Genomic DNA, 15,152 nt, shown 5'->3' with positions numbered 1-15,152 from the left:
TGGGAAGTGCATAAAACATAGAAGTTGCAAGCGTACGAGTGATAGCCGCAATAACTGGAACTATAAACCTGTTACGTGAAGTTAACAAACGGAAAGGCTCATACGTTATGACGCTCTAGGTCTGCGAGCGACATATTTTAAGGTTCTTAAAGGACTCATATCTGTATTTATATCTTATTTTGCTTGGTGCAAGGATTGATCAGATTCGAATTCATGAATTCCAGATTTTTTTAGTGTTTTATGAGTTTTAGAAAGTTGAGACAAAACTCTCCTAAACGTGAGCCTGCCCTATAAGCTGCTGTAATTCCCTTGACAATTTACGACATCCACTAGTATTCCTTAGATAAATCCAGGGGTATCACTTCAAATTCCACAGACTATTAATATTCATAGAGGATTGCTGTACCGGAAAATACACAGCCAGTGGCTTTCGGACTTGAGGATTGATATACTTTCATGTTTTCTGGTGTAGAAAACATGATAGATGGGGCTGTTCACGATTCTTGTGGTAATTACATTAGGCGTGGCACAGCGGGTGCACCACACACGGGGCTGACACATTAGCTGGTGACTTCCTGACAGCTCCCCATATTACGGTCACAAAGTGGGATAAACAAGTCTGTGTGGCGCTGCCGCTGCGGGGCTCTGGTGTGGTTATTAAGGAGCTGGACCCGACGCCTCTGGAGTCACTTCTTCCAGGAGAGCTCCGCAGTGTGTGTGCTAGCACTCGTGAGGCGGAGATCGAGACTGTGTAGTCGCTCGGAGAGCTAGATGACTAGACGCGGCCTATCTCTTTGTCAGGGACTGACATCTCTGAGAAGAAAAATGGAGTCACGGAGGACTGAGTGGGCGTTTCTTGTCATATTGCTTGTTCTGTCCCGCGTTGTGAAAGGTAGGGTGTTTATTATTACTACTGCACGCATTGCAAAAACCGCAGGTACTTTTCATAAGGACTTAGCGATTTAGCTGAAGTATTGAGATTTAAATGAAAGTGACGTTTGTTGGTGGAATCGTAAATAACTTGTGGCAAAGCGTTTAGTTACAGTTTGACTACGTACTTGATCTATGCTGGGTGTACTGTAAGCTTGTGCTGACTCAGCTTAGTTCCGACATGTTTAATACTAGTATTTATTAGAGTAATGTAGAACCTCTATCAAACCCTATTTCAATGGAAGTGCGTAGCACTATAGCGTAGCGTTCCATCTATAACAGGAACGAATATATGTTCTATCACAGTAGAAATAACTAAATCGTGTATAGCACTGGTACCAGAAGATTCTAGGTCTTTGAAAATAGCCTGATTAGTCTATCATGAAGAACTCACCGCCTTTCTATAATTTGATTAAGCCCAATCTATGCCTTGAATATTACAACAAAGCGCCCTAGACCCGCGCACGCTTTTATTAGTCCTTTCATCCTAGTATCCATCAAGAATTCTGTTATCAAAGTGGAGCGCCGAAAATGCGATAGTAGCAAATATGTCCCGGCGATATCATGGCAGGTTTCCGTGCTGTTATCACTTTTCCGATAGCGGCTACAATATGGAGGTGACACAGTCCGATAGCTACCGGCAAAATTCACAGGGCAACAAAACCTGCTAGCATATGAGAATCAATACACAAATATACAATTCCTGAAACACTATGGCGACGTCTTAATAAAAACGACAATATACGCTGATAATAAACGCCTAATCTTTATATTTCGTCAGATACGCCTACATTTTGAAATATATTGATGGCACATTTTATGTATCTATTAGTACGTCTTCGTCAGAAGATGTTTTTCCTCGATAACCATAATTGCTACCACGGATGGTTGGAAATAGTAGAATAATCTAATTATGTACTTTGAGGTCTTCACTTACAATGTTTAAGAGACTTCAGCGCGACCATTTACTTTAATCTGATTTAGATATTGCAGAATTGAAGCTAATGATGTCGCTTTTCCGATGGGTCCTGATTAGAATATCGAATTTCATCACCCAAATCATAGCTGCGCGTTTTCAAAGGCTTACCATTCACGTGTTTGAACATTAATCAGTGACTCCAAAGCTGAAGGAGAAATGCGCATGTATAACGGTAACTGTGGGTGCCCCGTTTATTGCTTAGAATTCCCATTTAACACCACAGAGGACAGAGAAGTCACTCAATGCGGAACGGTGGGGCCCAAAGGTACAAATACAACGGGCAGAGCTATATCCCTTTTGATAGGAAAACATCTTCAGACCACTCTGTATAATTTAGTCACTCTCTTAGGGTGGATCAAATATATCTTCAGTTATTAGGAGCATCATCTCCCTATTTCCCATGTGCTGTTGCAGCACTTTTCCAAGTGTGAGACTACAAATTCAATCCGTGCTCCGGAACCCATCTTCTTCAGTAGCCTGCCTGTACACTTAATCGGCAGTAATCCTCTTCGTGGCAAGTAATGGAGCAGAAATGCTGTCTATTACCGCCGTTCATTCGACCCCCGTATTCGAAGACAATTACCTGGGTGTAATATGCTTTCTGGTGATTAAGCGAGGCTATTCCAGTCCTTAGTACTTCTCTCTACTAATCTGTCTACTTGATCTTTACCGGGTGTTGGTTTCGTTGCGTGTCAGCAGGGATGTGCAGGCCGGAGATCAATCAATAAAGAACTGCCCAAGGGAAGTTCTGCGCCTGCCGGGTACTTTTGCTCCTTGCTAAAGCTTAATGTGGTTGGATTGGATTTCCGTAAGGTTTTTGCCTACACACAGTGGCACTTTGCGTGCTAGCACTTAGCCAAATCATAGCTGCTTTTCCATTAGGTTCGGACAGTAGGAATTTTCTATTTTTAATCTACACGAATGCAGGTACATCCTGACTTTGACTCATCCAATGTAGAGCTGTCTATACATATAAAGATATAGTTTATCTATTGCCGTACGCCATACATTAAGGTAGAATGAGTTACTAGTCTAATTACTTTGTCTTTTATTGAATTGATGTTGTTCAAGCTACTGGAGACGATCGTTTACTCCAAATCTACAGACGCGCCGTGTAAATCTTTAACTTTATACGAGGGGACCTAATATTAAGATATTTCCTTAGTGGTTTGATGTTGCAATAATAATATGTTCGTTAGAGGATCTACAGTCTGCACCTGTCCCGTGCATGCTTTCTCCAAAGCCCTCAGCCGATTCCGCGGCAATCCGGCTGAAGTGGATGATGTCAGAACCGTAGTCCCTCGATGAATCTGAGGCAGAAGGGATCTGTGACGGCAATAAACAGCATAGCCCCGAAAAGATCGTGATTGACGTTTCCCACCCCTCACTTGATTGCATCGCGCGCAGTTTGCGTGAAGTATTAGTCAACAACACTGACTTCTTTAGACATTTTCCATTGCAAATCAAACCCGGAGCCCTTCGTCTTGTTACCCTCCTACATTTCTCGCCAACTTGGTGAGTCTAATGGCATGGTATTATCAGGCTCGACAGGTAAATCACGGTTCCCAACACATTCCTGACTGTCCAGTGAAAGCTCGGAGACCTTTGCTTCTCGGCAGGTAATTGCCTGCCTGTCCGTCAAGCCGTCCTGATTGTTACCGGCTTGACACTATTTCTCTGGAGGGGTAACGTCGACTGAGTGGAGTAGCAATGAGATACATGCAAGGAAAAGAAGCCGCTGTAATAAGGCAGGATATTTTTTTCTGGACAGCGCCAAGTTATTAGTAATATTCTATTGAAATCTGCTAGAATCCATAGTTATACTGTTTAAACTTTATTCCAACACATGAGAAACGCTTACCATGACGTTTTAGTACACCATCGTCAGATGATCTGATTCATTTCGATAACTTTCTGGAACCGCTTTTAGATGTACAAAAATAGACCAGACACCACTTAATAACCCCTTGACTACCATTAGAACATTGCGACTGCACATAAAAATGAAATAAACCCAGTGGAATTGCTACAAATGCACAACATACACCTTTAGACAACCATCGACAACCAGACTTGTTTAGTCAAGACACACTGTCGGGTCTGAGAGAATAACATTCACATTTCCTTGGGATGCTATCATTACGACGAGACGACTTCACTTGAAAAGGAGATAGACCCTCCGGTATTGCTTAAAATGTACAAAATAAAACACTTAAGCAAACCCTGACTGACAGACAAGCCGTACAGAGACGGAGTGTCTGAGTGCCGAGATGATATTTTAGATGAAATCTCACTTATAAAACCCACGCAATAGCGCTTTGCAGAAGTAAACTTGTTTACAGATAGCAGAAGCAATGTATCATATCATATCATATCCAAGTGGATGTCAGCTGCAAAATACTCAAGTCTAGTTAATGAAAATAGCAATATTGGTGGCCTCAGAACTTCTTTATGATAATTCCGACATGATGCTAACGGATTAGAAGCTGTACATTTTATTAAAAATCATACACAATTTGATTGACGCAGGGAGATTTATATCACTTCAACGTTTCGCAATGTAAAGGACTGTTTTCTCTCACTTTCATGTTGCAGCAAACACTAATATCTAACTTCAGATAAATATATACCATTAGGATATCTTAAATGGGTTTGGTTTGCGTACAGGCAAAGCAGTATTCAAATAAAGTTTATATTTAAAGACTAGACATAATCATGATGAATTGTAAATATGAAGAAATTGAAGCTTTTGGAGTAGCTCATAATAAGTTTTTTTTTTATGTGAGGCGTTGGCTATCTGCACCAAACGGGTGGGCGGGCTGTCACCTCCCATCAGCCGCGGGGCAAGAGAGTGGATTACGGTGTAGAGATACGGAGTCATCGGGTAACCAGACCACCAGACGTAAAATCAAAGAAGTAGACATGGTGTCAGCACGTAGCCATAACCATCAGACATGAAATCAATTCTGAACAGCGGGTAAAAATTGTACAAATCGTTCTCTCAGACAGACACATAAATCATCAGGAAACAAATCACAAGACCAGCTCCCCTGGCGCTTTCAGGAGTTTGAAGATTAAAAAAAACAAGAATACTACCTCTGGTCTCTCAGTCACTGACGAAAGCTAGTGGATACTAGCTGAAACCTCTGACCGATTCCAAAATCATATCCAGTTGCTTGGGTAACTGCTTTTTGGTGTAAGAATACTACCTGCCCACCAATGGTACATTTTAAAGTATAAGTTGCGTGTCCACGTGTTAATTCAACACACTATGGAATCAGGTTCTCGTTTTTGTGATTTTTAAACTAATAACTTACAGTATGGTTTATCTATGGTTTTATTACCTAGAGTGTATCTATAGTTTATTTGCCAGCAATACATATATCCATTGTCACATGTATAATAAATCCCGCCTATCTACCGGCACAATCATATTTGAGGTTTTATTGCTAATGACGTTCGTGACTTTGCCTATACATATCCGTACAGTTGAAGTATCAGTGCAATTTATCTTTCATGTGTGTTCAAAGTAGATTCCACACAGAGTATGCTGAGCCCTAAGAAGTATTCGACAAACCTTGATTTGTCACACATTGTCCAATTTAAGCACGGATCAAAATTTGCTTGCCCTACGGATTGGGTACCACATATCAATCATGAATTTCACATTCAAGTCCCTGAGGAAATAGAATATTCACCAACACCCCTGAGTACCGATGCCAGTTCAGATGAGTTGTGCTATGCAGAAAAATAAAACTTTTATTCGTTGTTCTGCTAGTCTCATCTCTAACAGTCGTTTGGCATGCAGGATAACTTGCCTATTTTCCAGGACCCAGCTGTGTAGACCGGACATGTCACCGCCCCTGCACACGAGGACAATATACGCTAATCTTTAATGAGCATTGCCAGATGGTTTTCCTCACCTCCGGCCTTGCTCCAACTTATCCCACGCGGTTATACACACCGGACAATAATGCTAGGACAGTTTTAGGATGCTCTGGGACGTAAATTTCTGAATTGATCGACACTGACAATAAATCCCATACTTAATACATTTTTCACATGACCCAACGCTGGTGTTATATTCGTCATGGAATTCGTGATAAAAGTCGGACAGAATATTACTTTGGAGTGTAATCGGTGCTCCGGTAGTAAAAATGTGCAATTATGTAATAAACGGCGCTTATTCGAGCATACACAGTCCGCAAGCAAAAAATAGCCAAGTCAAATTACCGAAACCTCTGAAGGCGACAGGTTTAGTTTCTAATTCAAATGTCTATCGCTTCTAGCCCTCCATGGACACAACAACCCTAGGCTTAAGCACACTTGCTGGGACTTTTGAATTGCATGAAGAAAAGTTCGTGACCCCAATTATGACAGAAGCCATTGATTTATTCCCAGATGACGATTCGCAGTCTGGCGTGATCGTCAGGAGGGAAAAGCCAATTCAATGGCACTGGTTTCATATCATAAAGGTTGCCAGTCCGTGTCACCATACAAATATTTATTCCAATACGACTGAAGGATCCCCACATGCTATCATATATCTTACAGGAAGTCTCTGCAATATTAATGTGCAATACGTCAAACAGAAAGTTCCATATGGAACACTACACCGCTGTCTTATGTCATCTGCTCTGTGCTAGGAATCTTTGTACCTAAATAAGTAAATACGTCTTACTCCTTGAAGATACCATTTAACACACTAGTAGACTACTGTATCTCTTCACAAGAAAACGTGTTACTCGAGCAACTGAATGGATTTTAAAACTATTAGACGATACAACTAGCAATTGACAAAGGGTATACTCATAAACCTTCTTTTCTGACAACTCTTCAGTTTCACTGACGAAAGGTAGTGAATTCTTCCTGAAATGTCTAAACCGTTTCCAAAATCATATCCAGTTGCTTGAGTAACTGTTTTTTTTTGGAGTGACGATACACCTAGCAACTGACGAAAAGGGTATACTTTTAAACCTTTTCTGACAACTCTTCAGTGTCACTGACGAAATGCAGTGGATTCTACATGAAATGTCTGGCCGTTTGCAAAGCCTACTTGAATCGTTTCTTGAGTATCCCATTCCCTGGATGTCTAGCCTTCATAACGTGCTGCGTCTCTATTTTTTTGCAGTTCACGCAGTGTCTTACCGGGTTCGTCCGGAGTCGGTAGCCGTACGTGAGGGACAGACGGCAACGCTACGATGTGCCTTCATCGGATTAACAGCACAGAGTGTTGTCTTCTGGGAAGGGCCGCCAAACTTTGCCGTCATATCCACGGGTCGAGAGGTCGACCCTCGCTACACAAGACATCGCATCACAGGAGATCCTTCAAGAGGAGAGTACCATCTAGAAATCAAAGACGTCAACCTCCTAGAAGAAGGAGGCTACAGATGCAGTACTCTCGGTCTTACTGAGAAGGCCGAAGTAACTTTGAACGTAGTGGGTATGCACTCTACCGCACTTTATTTGTTCGCGATATATATCTTTACGATACACTTTTTCTACTTATCTCAGCTCTCTTTCTACTTAAAAGAGATTGTGTATCTGTCAACTTTTTGCTTGGCAAGATGATACCAAAGGGTAGATGGCGTCTGAAATGATATACGCTATTTTGATCTAGAAGGAGGAAAGTATTAGGTTGTCTATTACAATCTCCATCATGATGTGTGTGCTCGAACCAGGGGATGATAGAAAAGGTGAATGTCTACAATGATTATGTGTGCTCACGCATTGGGAATGGAAACTACAGAGGCTGTCTACGATGATCAACTTTATAATGTTTACACACAAGGGGGTAACACGCCAGTGTAGTCTGCGACGATAATCTGGATTATGTACCTATCCTACATCAAGAGAATAGGGGATTTCTCTTGTCTCAAGTAATTCTTGTCATTATATTTATTCCTAACTGAGACAGCAAAGGGCAAATACTTCCGTAAAATATTTATGTTTTCGACAAAGTTGAGGATATGATAGTCTGTCAAAATTCATTGTCATCAAATGTTTACCTTCGCGTCGGTGTGCCATTTTTTTCTTTATTTATTCGTAAAGATTTACCACATTTTGTGGAAGTATTGACATAACAGGTGACTATCACCTCTTCAAGATGTCAAACCTGAGACCGGACTGTAAGGTTTGAACCACTCACACCGGAGAGGTCCCCTACTCATTTTCGATAAGTGTGGTGGGTTCTTTAACGTACGTACGGTGTGGCTCTCCACAAACACGGAACCTTCAGTTAACTTACTATCCGAGTAAAGTCATTGACCGAAGCTACTTGGTACTAATTTACACCCGAGTGAATCGATAAAAGTCGTGTAAAGTGCCTTTTCCAAATGCTCAAGTTCGGGCAGGATTCGAACCCGGGACCTCTTTGGTCTGAGCCGAACACTCTACCGTTTGCCCCACGACCCCCTTTTTTTGTTGTATACTTTTACATTCTGATAACGAATGTTTTGTAATATAACTTCTTATCACATGTTTTATTCAATCTGTATACGTAACTTCCAATACAAGAAATTTTGGACTTCGACAAATTTTTTACTGTGAAATTTTAGTCTTTGTCACCCGGAGTGAGCAATCCACCGCTTCTGTGATGTCACGTTTCTGCAAATGAACAGGTGACTCAATGAGCAGTGGATCAGAAATTCAGAAAGTCTGTGGGGCCCTCCGTCTTTGTTGAGGGATGGCTGCAATGCCCTGATTTTTCCATCTATTGTAATCTTCGCCCGCAGTTCCAATGAAGACCCCTCCCAAAATCACCGGACGTGACGTCACATTCACAGCCAGACAACCAATGACGTTAACCTGCATGGCGACTGACGGGAACCCCCTCCCCAGACTGAGATGGTTCAACGGAACTAAACTATTGCAACAGGTAGGGCCAGTCTGTTTTAGCTACTCGTTTTCTTTAAAGAATATGGAGGGGGGGGGGGGCAACATAATTTTTCTTTCGACGAATCACGAATCTTGTAAGCCCGAATAAAAGCAATTGGACGTCTACGCATATTTATCTCGGTGGTTCAATAATAATTTCCAAGCAGAACCTAGGGTGGCAAAAGACAGTATAGAATTTGCCAGTCAGTATCCATTCGCCAGAGAGGGTTTAAGGGTAGCGTATTGGACCCTCTCTGGCCAATGGATATTGCATCGCCAATTTGATACTGTATTTTGCCACCTTGGGATCTGCTTGGAGTTTAGCTCGATGATCTTTACAGTCAATTATATTACAATATTTTGTAAAACAGTCAGTCTGATTATTTTTATCATTTTCGAGGTTTAATAACCAAACGTTTTCCTGCCACAGACTCCTGAGAACGCCATGGCGGAAGTCGTTTCAAGTGTCAGCCTCGACTTGGTGATTCCGGAAGTTGCCAGATGGGATCATGGGAAGAATGTGACCTGTGTGGCTGACCAAGGTTATCCTGACCTCACAACAACAATGGCGTCGTCCACGATACTGAACGTTCATTGTAGGTGTGACGTTCTGTATACGACGTTGACTTCAACTTCTGTCCAAGAAATGTGACACCGCAAGGCGTTCTAGTTTACTAACCTGTTGGAAAACACAAAGGAATTAGTCTAGTACCAAATGATGATTTTAAATTCAGTATTACAATAACCATTATGTTAGTTAATTAAGGTAAACATTTTACATCGATAAAAATATATCAAGTCAAAGAAATTCGGTTGATTAAAAGTATTCTAAAATCTTTATAATATATACAGAACAATAACACGGATGTACAATAACATCCATGTGCTCAGATTCTCCGATAGTGCGGAGTAGAAGACAGACCATCCGAGCTACCGAAGGCGAGACGATAGACCTGAGCTGTGACGTAGACAGTAATCCCCCAGCCGACGTCTCCTGGAAGAAAATAGACGGAAGCATTCCAGGAAATGCGGAAATTAGGTAGGAGTCTACTTGAAGTCATTTATATCACTATATGACGTACGTATTGATAGACATGTACGTAGTCAACTAGAAAATACTTGTTGCGAAACTTGTCATGTTTTGTACCTAGTGCAACTGGTATGCAATACAAATCACCCATTCGTAGTTATTGTCTTAGCACATTTATAATCGAATACCATTTAATATTGGCTTCTTGGGAGGAATCACGTGTAACTAACAACTATATTTTGTACTGTCCTCATCATCGGTACGGCCAGTGATATTGATTGAATGGTGTTCTCTCTCTTTTTTGCTGGTGATGCAGAGGGAATGCGTTGCACCTACCGAAACTGAGCAGAAGTGCAGCTGGTGCCTACAAGTGTCTTGCTGACAATGGCATCCTGCCAAGTGGAGAAGGCTCCATTACATTGATAGTACTTTGTAAGTTTTCTCATAAAATCTGTTAGATTTTTTAAAAACTGGAATTTAATTTTTGCTTGCCCCATGCTTTCTGATTTAGCCTCAGTCGACATGTGTAATGTCTCAGCAACGTATGACATTTCCATATGTCATTTAGATCCGCCTCGAATCACGTCTGGTTTCGAAGATAAAACAAGCGCACTGGCCGGTGGGGAGGGATTTTCTCTCTCATGCGAGGCGGAAGGATATCCAAAACCCCGAATACGGTGGAGGCGGAAGGGTACAAAGCTGTACTTTGACAACCCGCTGCAGTTTACACAGATTGACTACGACATGGAGGGAGATTACGAATGCGTGGCTTCCAACGGCCAGATAAGGAACGCCGTGAGACAAACCTTCGTGGATGTCATTGGTGAGCGCCGATAACTCATTATTTTCTATATGATCCATGTAGTTTTCAATAGACCAGACAGGGGGCGCATGTATGTTTCTGACAAACAAAACATGGTACAATGGTTCGTCAAAGGGCAATGTAGCTAATGCTTGCTCAATTATTAATTGCACAGTTGATTAGTCGAATTAGTAATGTAATGTAAGATTTTTTCAATTATGTTTAACGTGAAGAAAAACATTTTTTTTATCTATTTCCTTCTCTTGTTCTTCTCTAAACCAATTAGGTCAATGACCTCAACCAGACGTCTGTCACCATGGTAATTAGTGTTGGGATTCATCATGTTGCAATTTTATAGAAGGAAGGATTTAGACTCCTGTCTGACCATATATATATATATGGATGTGTTTGAGTAAGATTTAACAGAACAGACCATATGCGAAGGCTAATATTGTGCATTTGCTATGCAAATGTTACCTTTCTTGTTATACTTGGAGCTTTGTCAAATCATTTTTTTTTCTTTCCCACAAAGGAAAACCGTACATCAACACGGTGAGTTTGAAAGTGTCCGTGCGGTCCGGAGACACGGCTAGACTGGTGTGTGAGATTCTGTCCGACCCGCTTCCTGAAGAGACAAGATGGCTGCGGCGTGGGCCCGGTCAACAGGACAAACCGGTCACAGCCAGTCAGCGACCGGGCATCAGGTAATTTCTCTTAAGATTAAAGAAAGATCCATAATTAGCATATTGATAACTAATACGTTATTGCAACAAAGGTGTATTTCGTCCAAAACGTACCATGGCATAAAAACAAAGTAAATTTTACGAACAAAAGTCATTATTCCATAACCAATTAGAATACTAAAACTATGTAATGCGAAAGACCACAATTCCCAACCCGGGGCCCTACCGGCCGGGCAGTTTTCATAAACGAAAAGTATGATATAAAAGACAACAAACACAAAGATGAAAAATACTATTCTGTTTGAGTATTATTTGTGTGTATTACTGGTCATATGGATTTTTAATCTTTGGTCCACACAGATAGCCAGGCCGGGCCCAAGTTTGAAAATACCACCTTTACAGACGTTACGGATTAACTTTTCTTTTACATTTCACGTTTAAAGACAAGAGGAGAGAACGTCCAGTAGAGGCGTGACGAACACCCTGGTGATCTCTCACGTCGGCCGTTCAGACGGCGGAGTTTACGTCTGTGAGACAACAAACACCTTCGGCACCTTCCAGAGGGAGTTCAGCATGGACGTCAAAGGTAAGCCGTAAAGTCTCGTATGAATACGGTCACGTGTCTCTAACCGTAACTCTCGCGAGATTACGTTTTGAAGTGATTGGTCATTTATCATCCTGATGAAGGCGACAGTGGTCGCTAAAAATTTGATCTCTGTGTAAGATTTGTGTTGGAATAAAGTTCAACATTACAATACATGTACCAAATCACCAAGTCATTAGGTACGCGAAGAATATTGTATGTCGTTTACTTATGCTTTTGTTAAAATCACATACGTCTACAAGAAAAAAAACCATCATATTTTCTTCAGATACCAACTTGCATACACGACAAGATCGTAGTAAAATATTTTCTTAGAGATGACTCGATGAGGTACGTCGATTTTGATGAATACATGGTATTCTCATTTTGTGACTTTATCCTGATATACGGTTCTAACATGAAAAAGTAATAATTTATGTTGTATCACGTTTTCCCTGCCGTAGCCACGAATACTCAAGCCGTTGTCATCGCTTCCGTCACCGTCATCGTTCTACTGATTCTGTTCGCTACAATTTTCGTCTGCATCGCCAAGAGGACAGGGTTGTCAGAAAGGGTCAGACGTGGTTAGTAACAGATCTTACAGGGCATATTTAGCCACATTCACCATGATTTCTCTCTCTCCCTTTATGTATATCTATCTATATACTCTCATCTTTATTTGTAAGATGCCCGTTGTGAGAAGTAAGGAGATACAATGATTGCATGTTTGTGACATGTTCAAAACATTCAAACTATTTGATATATATGTTTACCTTCGTGGAAGACGAACATATCGTTTTTGCTCAATTTATTCTTCTTCCTTTTCTCCAAAGAAAAATGTCAATGACCTGGTCCAGACGTCTGTCACCACGGTACCTGTAGCAAACACCAGGTGACCTTGTGGTTTTGTATTACATTTTGTAGCAGAACAGAGTTTTAGGGGATGGTCACTATTTTATGAATGTGTGTTTGGGTAAGTATAAACATGGTGTTAGTTTGTTTGGCTAAACCATGAAAAGTTAAACATTACACTTTGCAAATATCACCATCTAGTTGCTAATGTTTATGTCTGATTCCACAGAGAAAGCGTCTTCTCCAGACCTGACCCTCCCCCGAGCTCTCCCCCCGATCCCGTCATACATGGTTCCGGTGGGGTCAGACGATGTTGATGATCTGGAGCTGCAGGACTTTAAGGGGACCCTGAAGCCTCGACCTCCCCCCAGGACGGACCTAGAGCCCTACTCCATCGGTCTTTCCTACCCAAGTAGGTACTTACCATCTCTCTCTATATAGCTAGTCAATATAGATATAAATAAATCACTATTCCCTGTAAAATCAGCTTCCTTGTACGTAATTTTGAAAAAAAAATCAACTGAACAACAGTGTGCATGTACAATGTACTGTACAAGAAAGCAGTTGCTCTCTTCGTTTTATCTAAAGACTAGCGACTAACGAGATCTGTGGTTAAACAAGAAACTGTCCGAATTTGCCACTGACTAAAAGTAGTTACCTGTTCAACTACTGTTACCTGTTCATTGCAGATTCAGGTAATGCTACTTTAAACGTCCGGCAGTTTTCAAAATCTATCCAGTTGCTTGAGTTCTTGTGTACCTCGTAACATTGATATCTAACCTTCAAAAACGTAGCAGTGTCAATACTTTAACGTTAAAATTTGTTAAAGTTTGACTGTATTCCTCTGAGATTTACGGAAAAAATAATTTTTGACAGTTTTACCCCCCCCCCAATAATATAAATGACGTTATAATGACGTCATAATTACACCAAAGTTGTTGTAATGAATCAATTTTTTTACTGCACTATTCTCTAAAAAATTGGTGGCCCTACGTTAAGTGGTTGTTGACTTATAGGGGGAAGGCCTTAAAAGACCCCCCCTCCCGGTCACAGCATGCCCCAAAAAGCCCATTCTGAATAGGGTTAATAGGGTTAAAAGGATAGTAGCTTTTAGATGTGAATGCAATCTTATTGCCACGCACTTTCGTACCAACTGACCCCTGTAGGTTTGATGCACCCCCTCCCGCCCTACTCCACTGTGGAGAGACAGAGGCCGGACGGGGAGGACAACATGGTGGACTCGCCCTACCTGGAAGATCCCTGGGAAATGGAGGTCGGTGCGCGATTCACACATTACGAAATATCCTTTATTCACATATTCCGGGATATTCTTTAAAGGAACATTATGTAACATGCACCAAAAATATTTTTGCTACTATTTCACATTTCTTATTTGTGTGGTTAGCGAAAAAATAGTTTGCACTTATTTTGTGGCACCACCATAAATATCAGACAAATACCTTGCGGACAAACATGACTGACAGCTGTGTTTCCACGTGTATGGTGTAATAATTTGGCACATATACTTCCTGAATTATGACACGTACTTAGAGTAGGCCTCATTTAATTTGATCTGTAGAATTTTATAAAAACGGACCGCACAATGACATTTTCTTTCTTTTTGCACTTTAGGGTTTTGTGGTACCACCGTCTCTTCCTCCCAAGAATCGTGCGGACAAAAGGATCAACGCCATTACCCAATGTTGAGACTATAACCATTGAAGGTGTTCCTCGCCGTTGCCGACGTGATGCCCCTGGACGTTATTACGGCTGATACTAGCTCATGGATTGCGATCATTGTTTTTTCTGTATGTGAACAACAATAAAGTAAGCTCTACGGCGTGGGGCGCTCTACGTATCCTGACGAAATGGACACAACTGTTTGGTGGAGAAGGCTGTTAGCATCTTGACTCTAGCCATAATTACGCTGTACACATGTATTCAGTTAATTGTAAAACATCACTTCACATACTCGTTGTTTTTAATGTGTTTTGAATGGTGTATCTAACGATTCACGAAATACTATAAGGTAAAGAAAAATAATGTTTGGTAACATTTTGTCGGTAGAATGTTAAAATATCAAATCATAGCACTTGTAAAATATATTTGGGAAATTTCATTCTATTTCATGAAATTGATAACACTGGGATACATATAGACATAATGTTTTCCATACATATTTTCCACCAATGTTCAAAAAGCGTTTATTGACTGACGACAGATGGTTATTGACATTTTCCCTTGTACCAAATGTACAGTAGACAAGTCGGCTTCTGGTATCCTAATACGTTTAATACTTGCTCATCTCTTATCAGGTGTTGTAATTATCAGTGTAAATCCTTCTAAGACGACAGTGAAACCTGCATCGTGATCGGAAAAAATATTAATGTACCGAATCGACAAATGGGAGGAAGCTT

At 41.0% G+C, this 15,152-nt stretch overlaps 1 protein-coding gene across 1 annotated transcript; it reads left to right on the top strand.

Annotated features, from left to right (window-relative positions):
• The first annotated feature begins 600 nt into the window (after window positions 1-600).
• Window positions 601-14,470, top strand: LOC109464649 (basement membrane-specific heparan sulfate proteoglycan core protein-like). Its single transcript, XM_019761662.1, has 13 exons — window positions 601-892; window positions 7,041-7,352; window positions 8,644-8,786; window positions 9,216-9,381; window positions 9,677-9,824; window positions 10,132-10,247; window positions 10,384-10,638; window positions 11,150-11,321; window positions 11,744-11,886; window positions 12,348-12,467; window positions 12,965-13,147; window positions 13,902-14,008; window positions 14,368-14,470. The coding sequence occupies exons 1-13, from the start codon at window positions 772-774 to the stop codon at window positions 14,440-14,442; spliced, it is 2,061 nt and encodes a 686-aa protein (XP_019617221.1). The 5' UTR covers window positions 601-771; the 3' UTR covers window positions 14,443-14,470.
• The last annotated feature ends 682 nt before the right edge of the window (window positions 14,471-15,152 follow it).

The sequence above is a fragment of the Branchiostoma belcheri genome, unplaced genomic scaffold, assembly GCF_001625305.1.
Source record: "Branchiostoma belcheri isolate BF01 breed outbred unplaced genomic scaffold, Haploidv18h27 scaffold14, whole genome shotgun sequence".
In the NCBI taxonomy this organism is placed as follows: Eukaryota; Metazoa; Chordata; class Leptocardii; order Amphioxiformes; family Branchiostomatidae; genus Branchiostoma; species Branchiostoma belcheri.
This window is presented reverse-complemented; position numbering and strand designations above follow the sequence as displayed.

Coding starts and splice junctions, on each gene's coding strand:
- LOC109464649 (XM_019761662.1), top strand. CDS start 772: ATGACTAGACGCGGCCTATCTCTTTGTCAGGGACTGACATCTCTGAGA. Junction 12,468..12,964: donor GTCAGAAAGGGTCAGACGTG/GTTAGTAACAGA, acceptor CTGATTCCACAG/AGAAAGCGTCTTCTCCAGAC. Junction 13,148..13,901: donor CATCGGTCTTTCCTACCCAA/GTAGGTACTTAC, acceptor TGACCCCTGTAG/GTTTGATGCACCCCCTCCCG.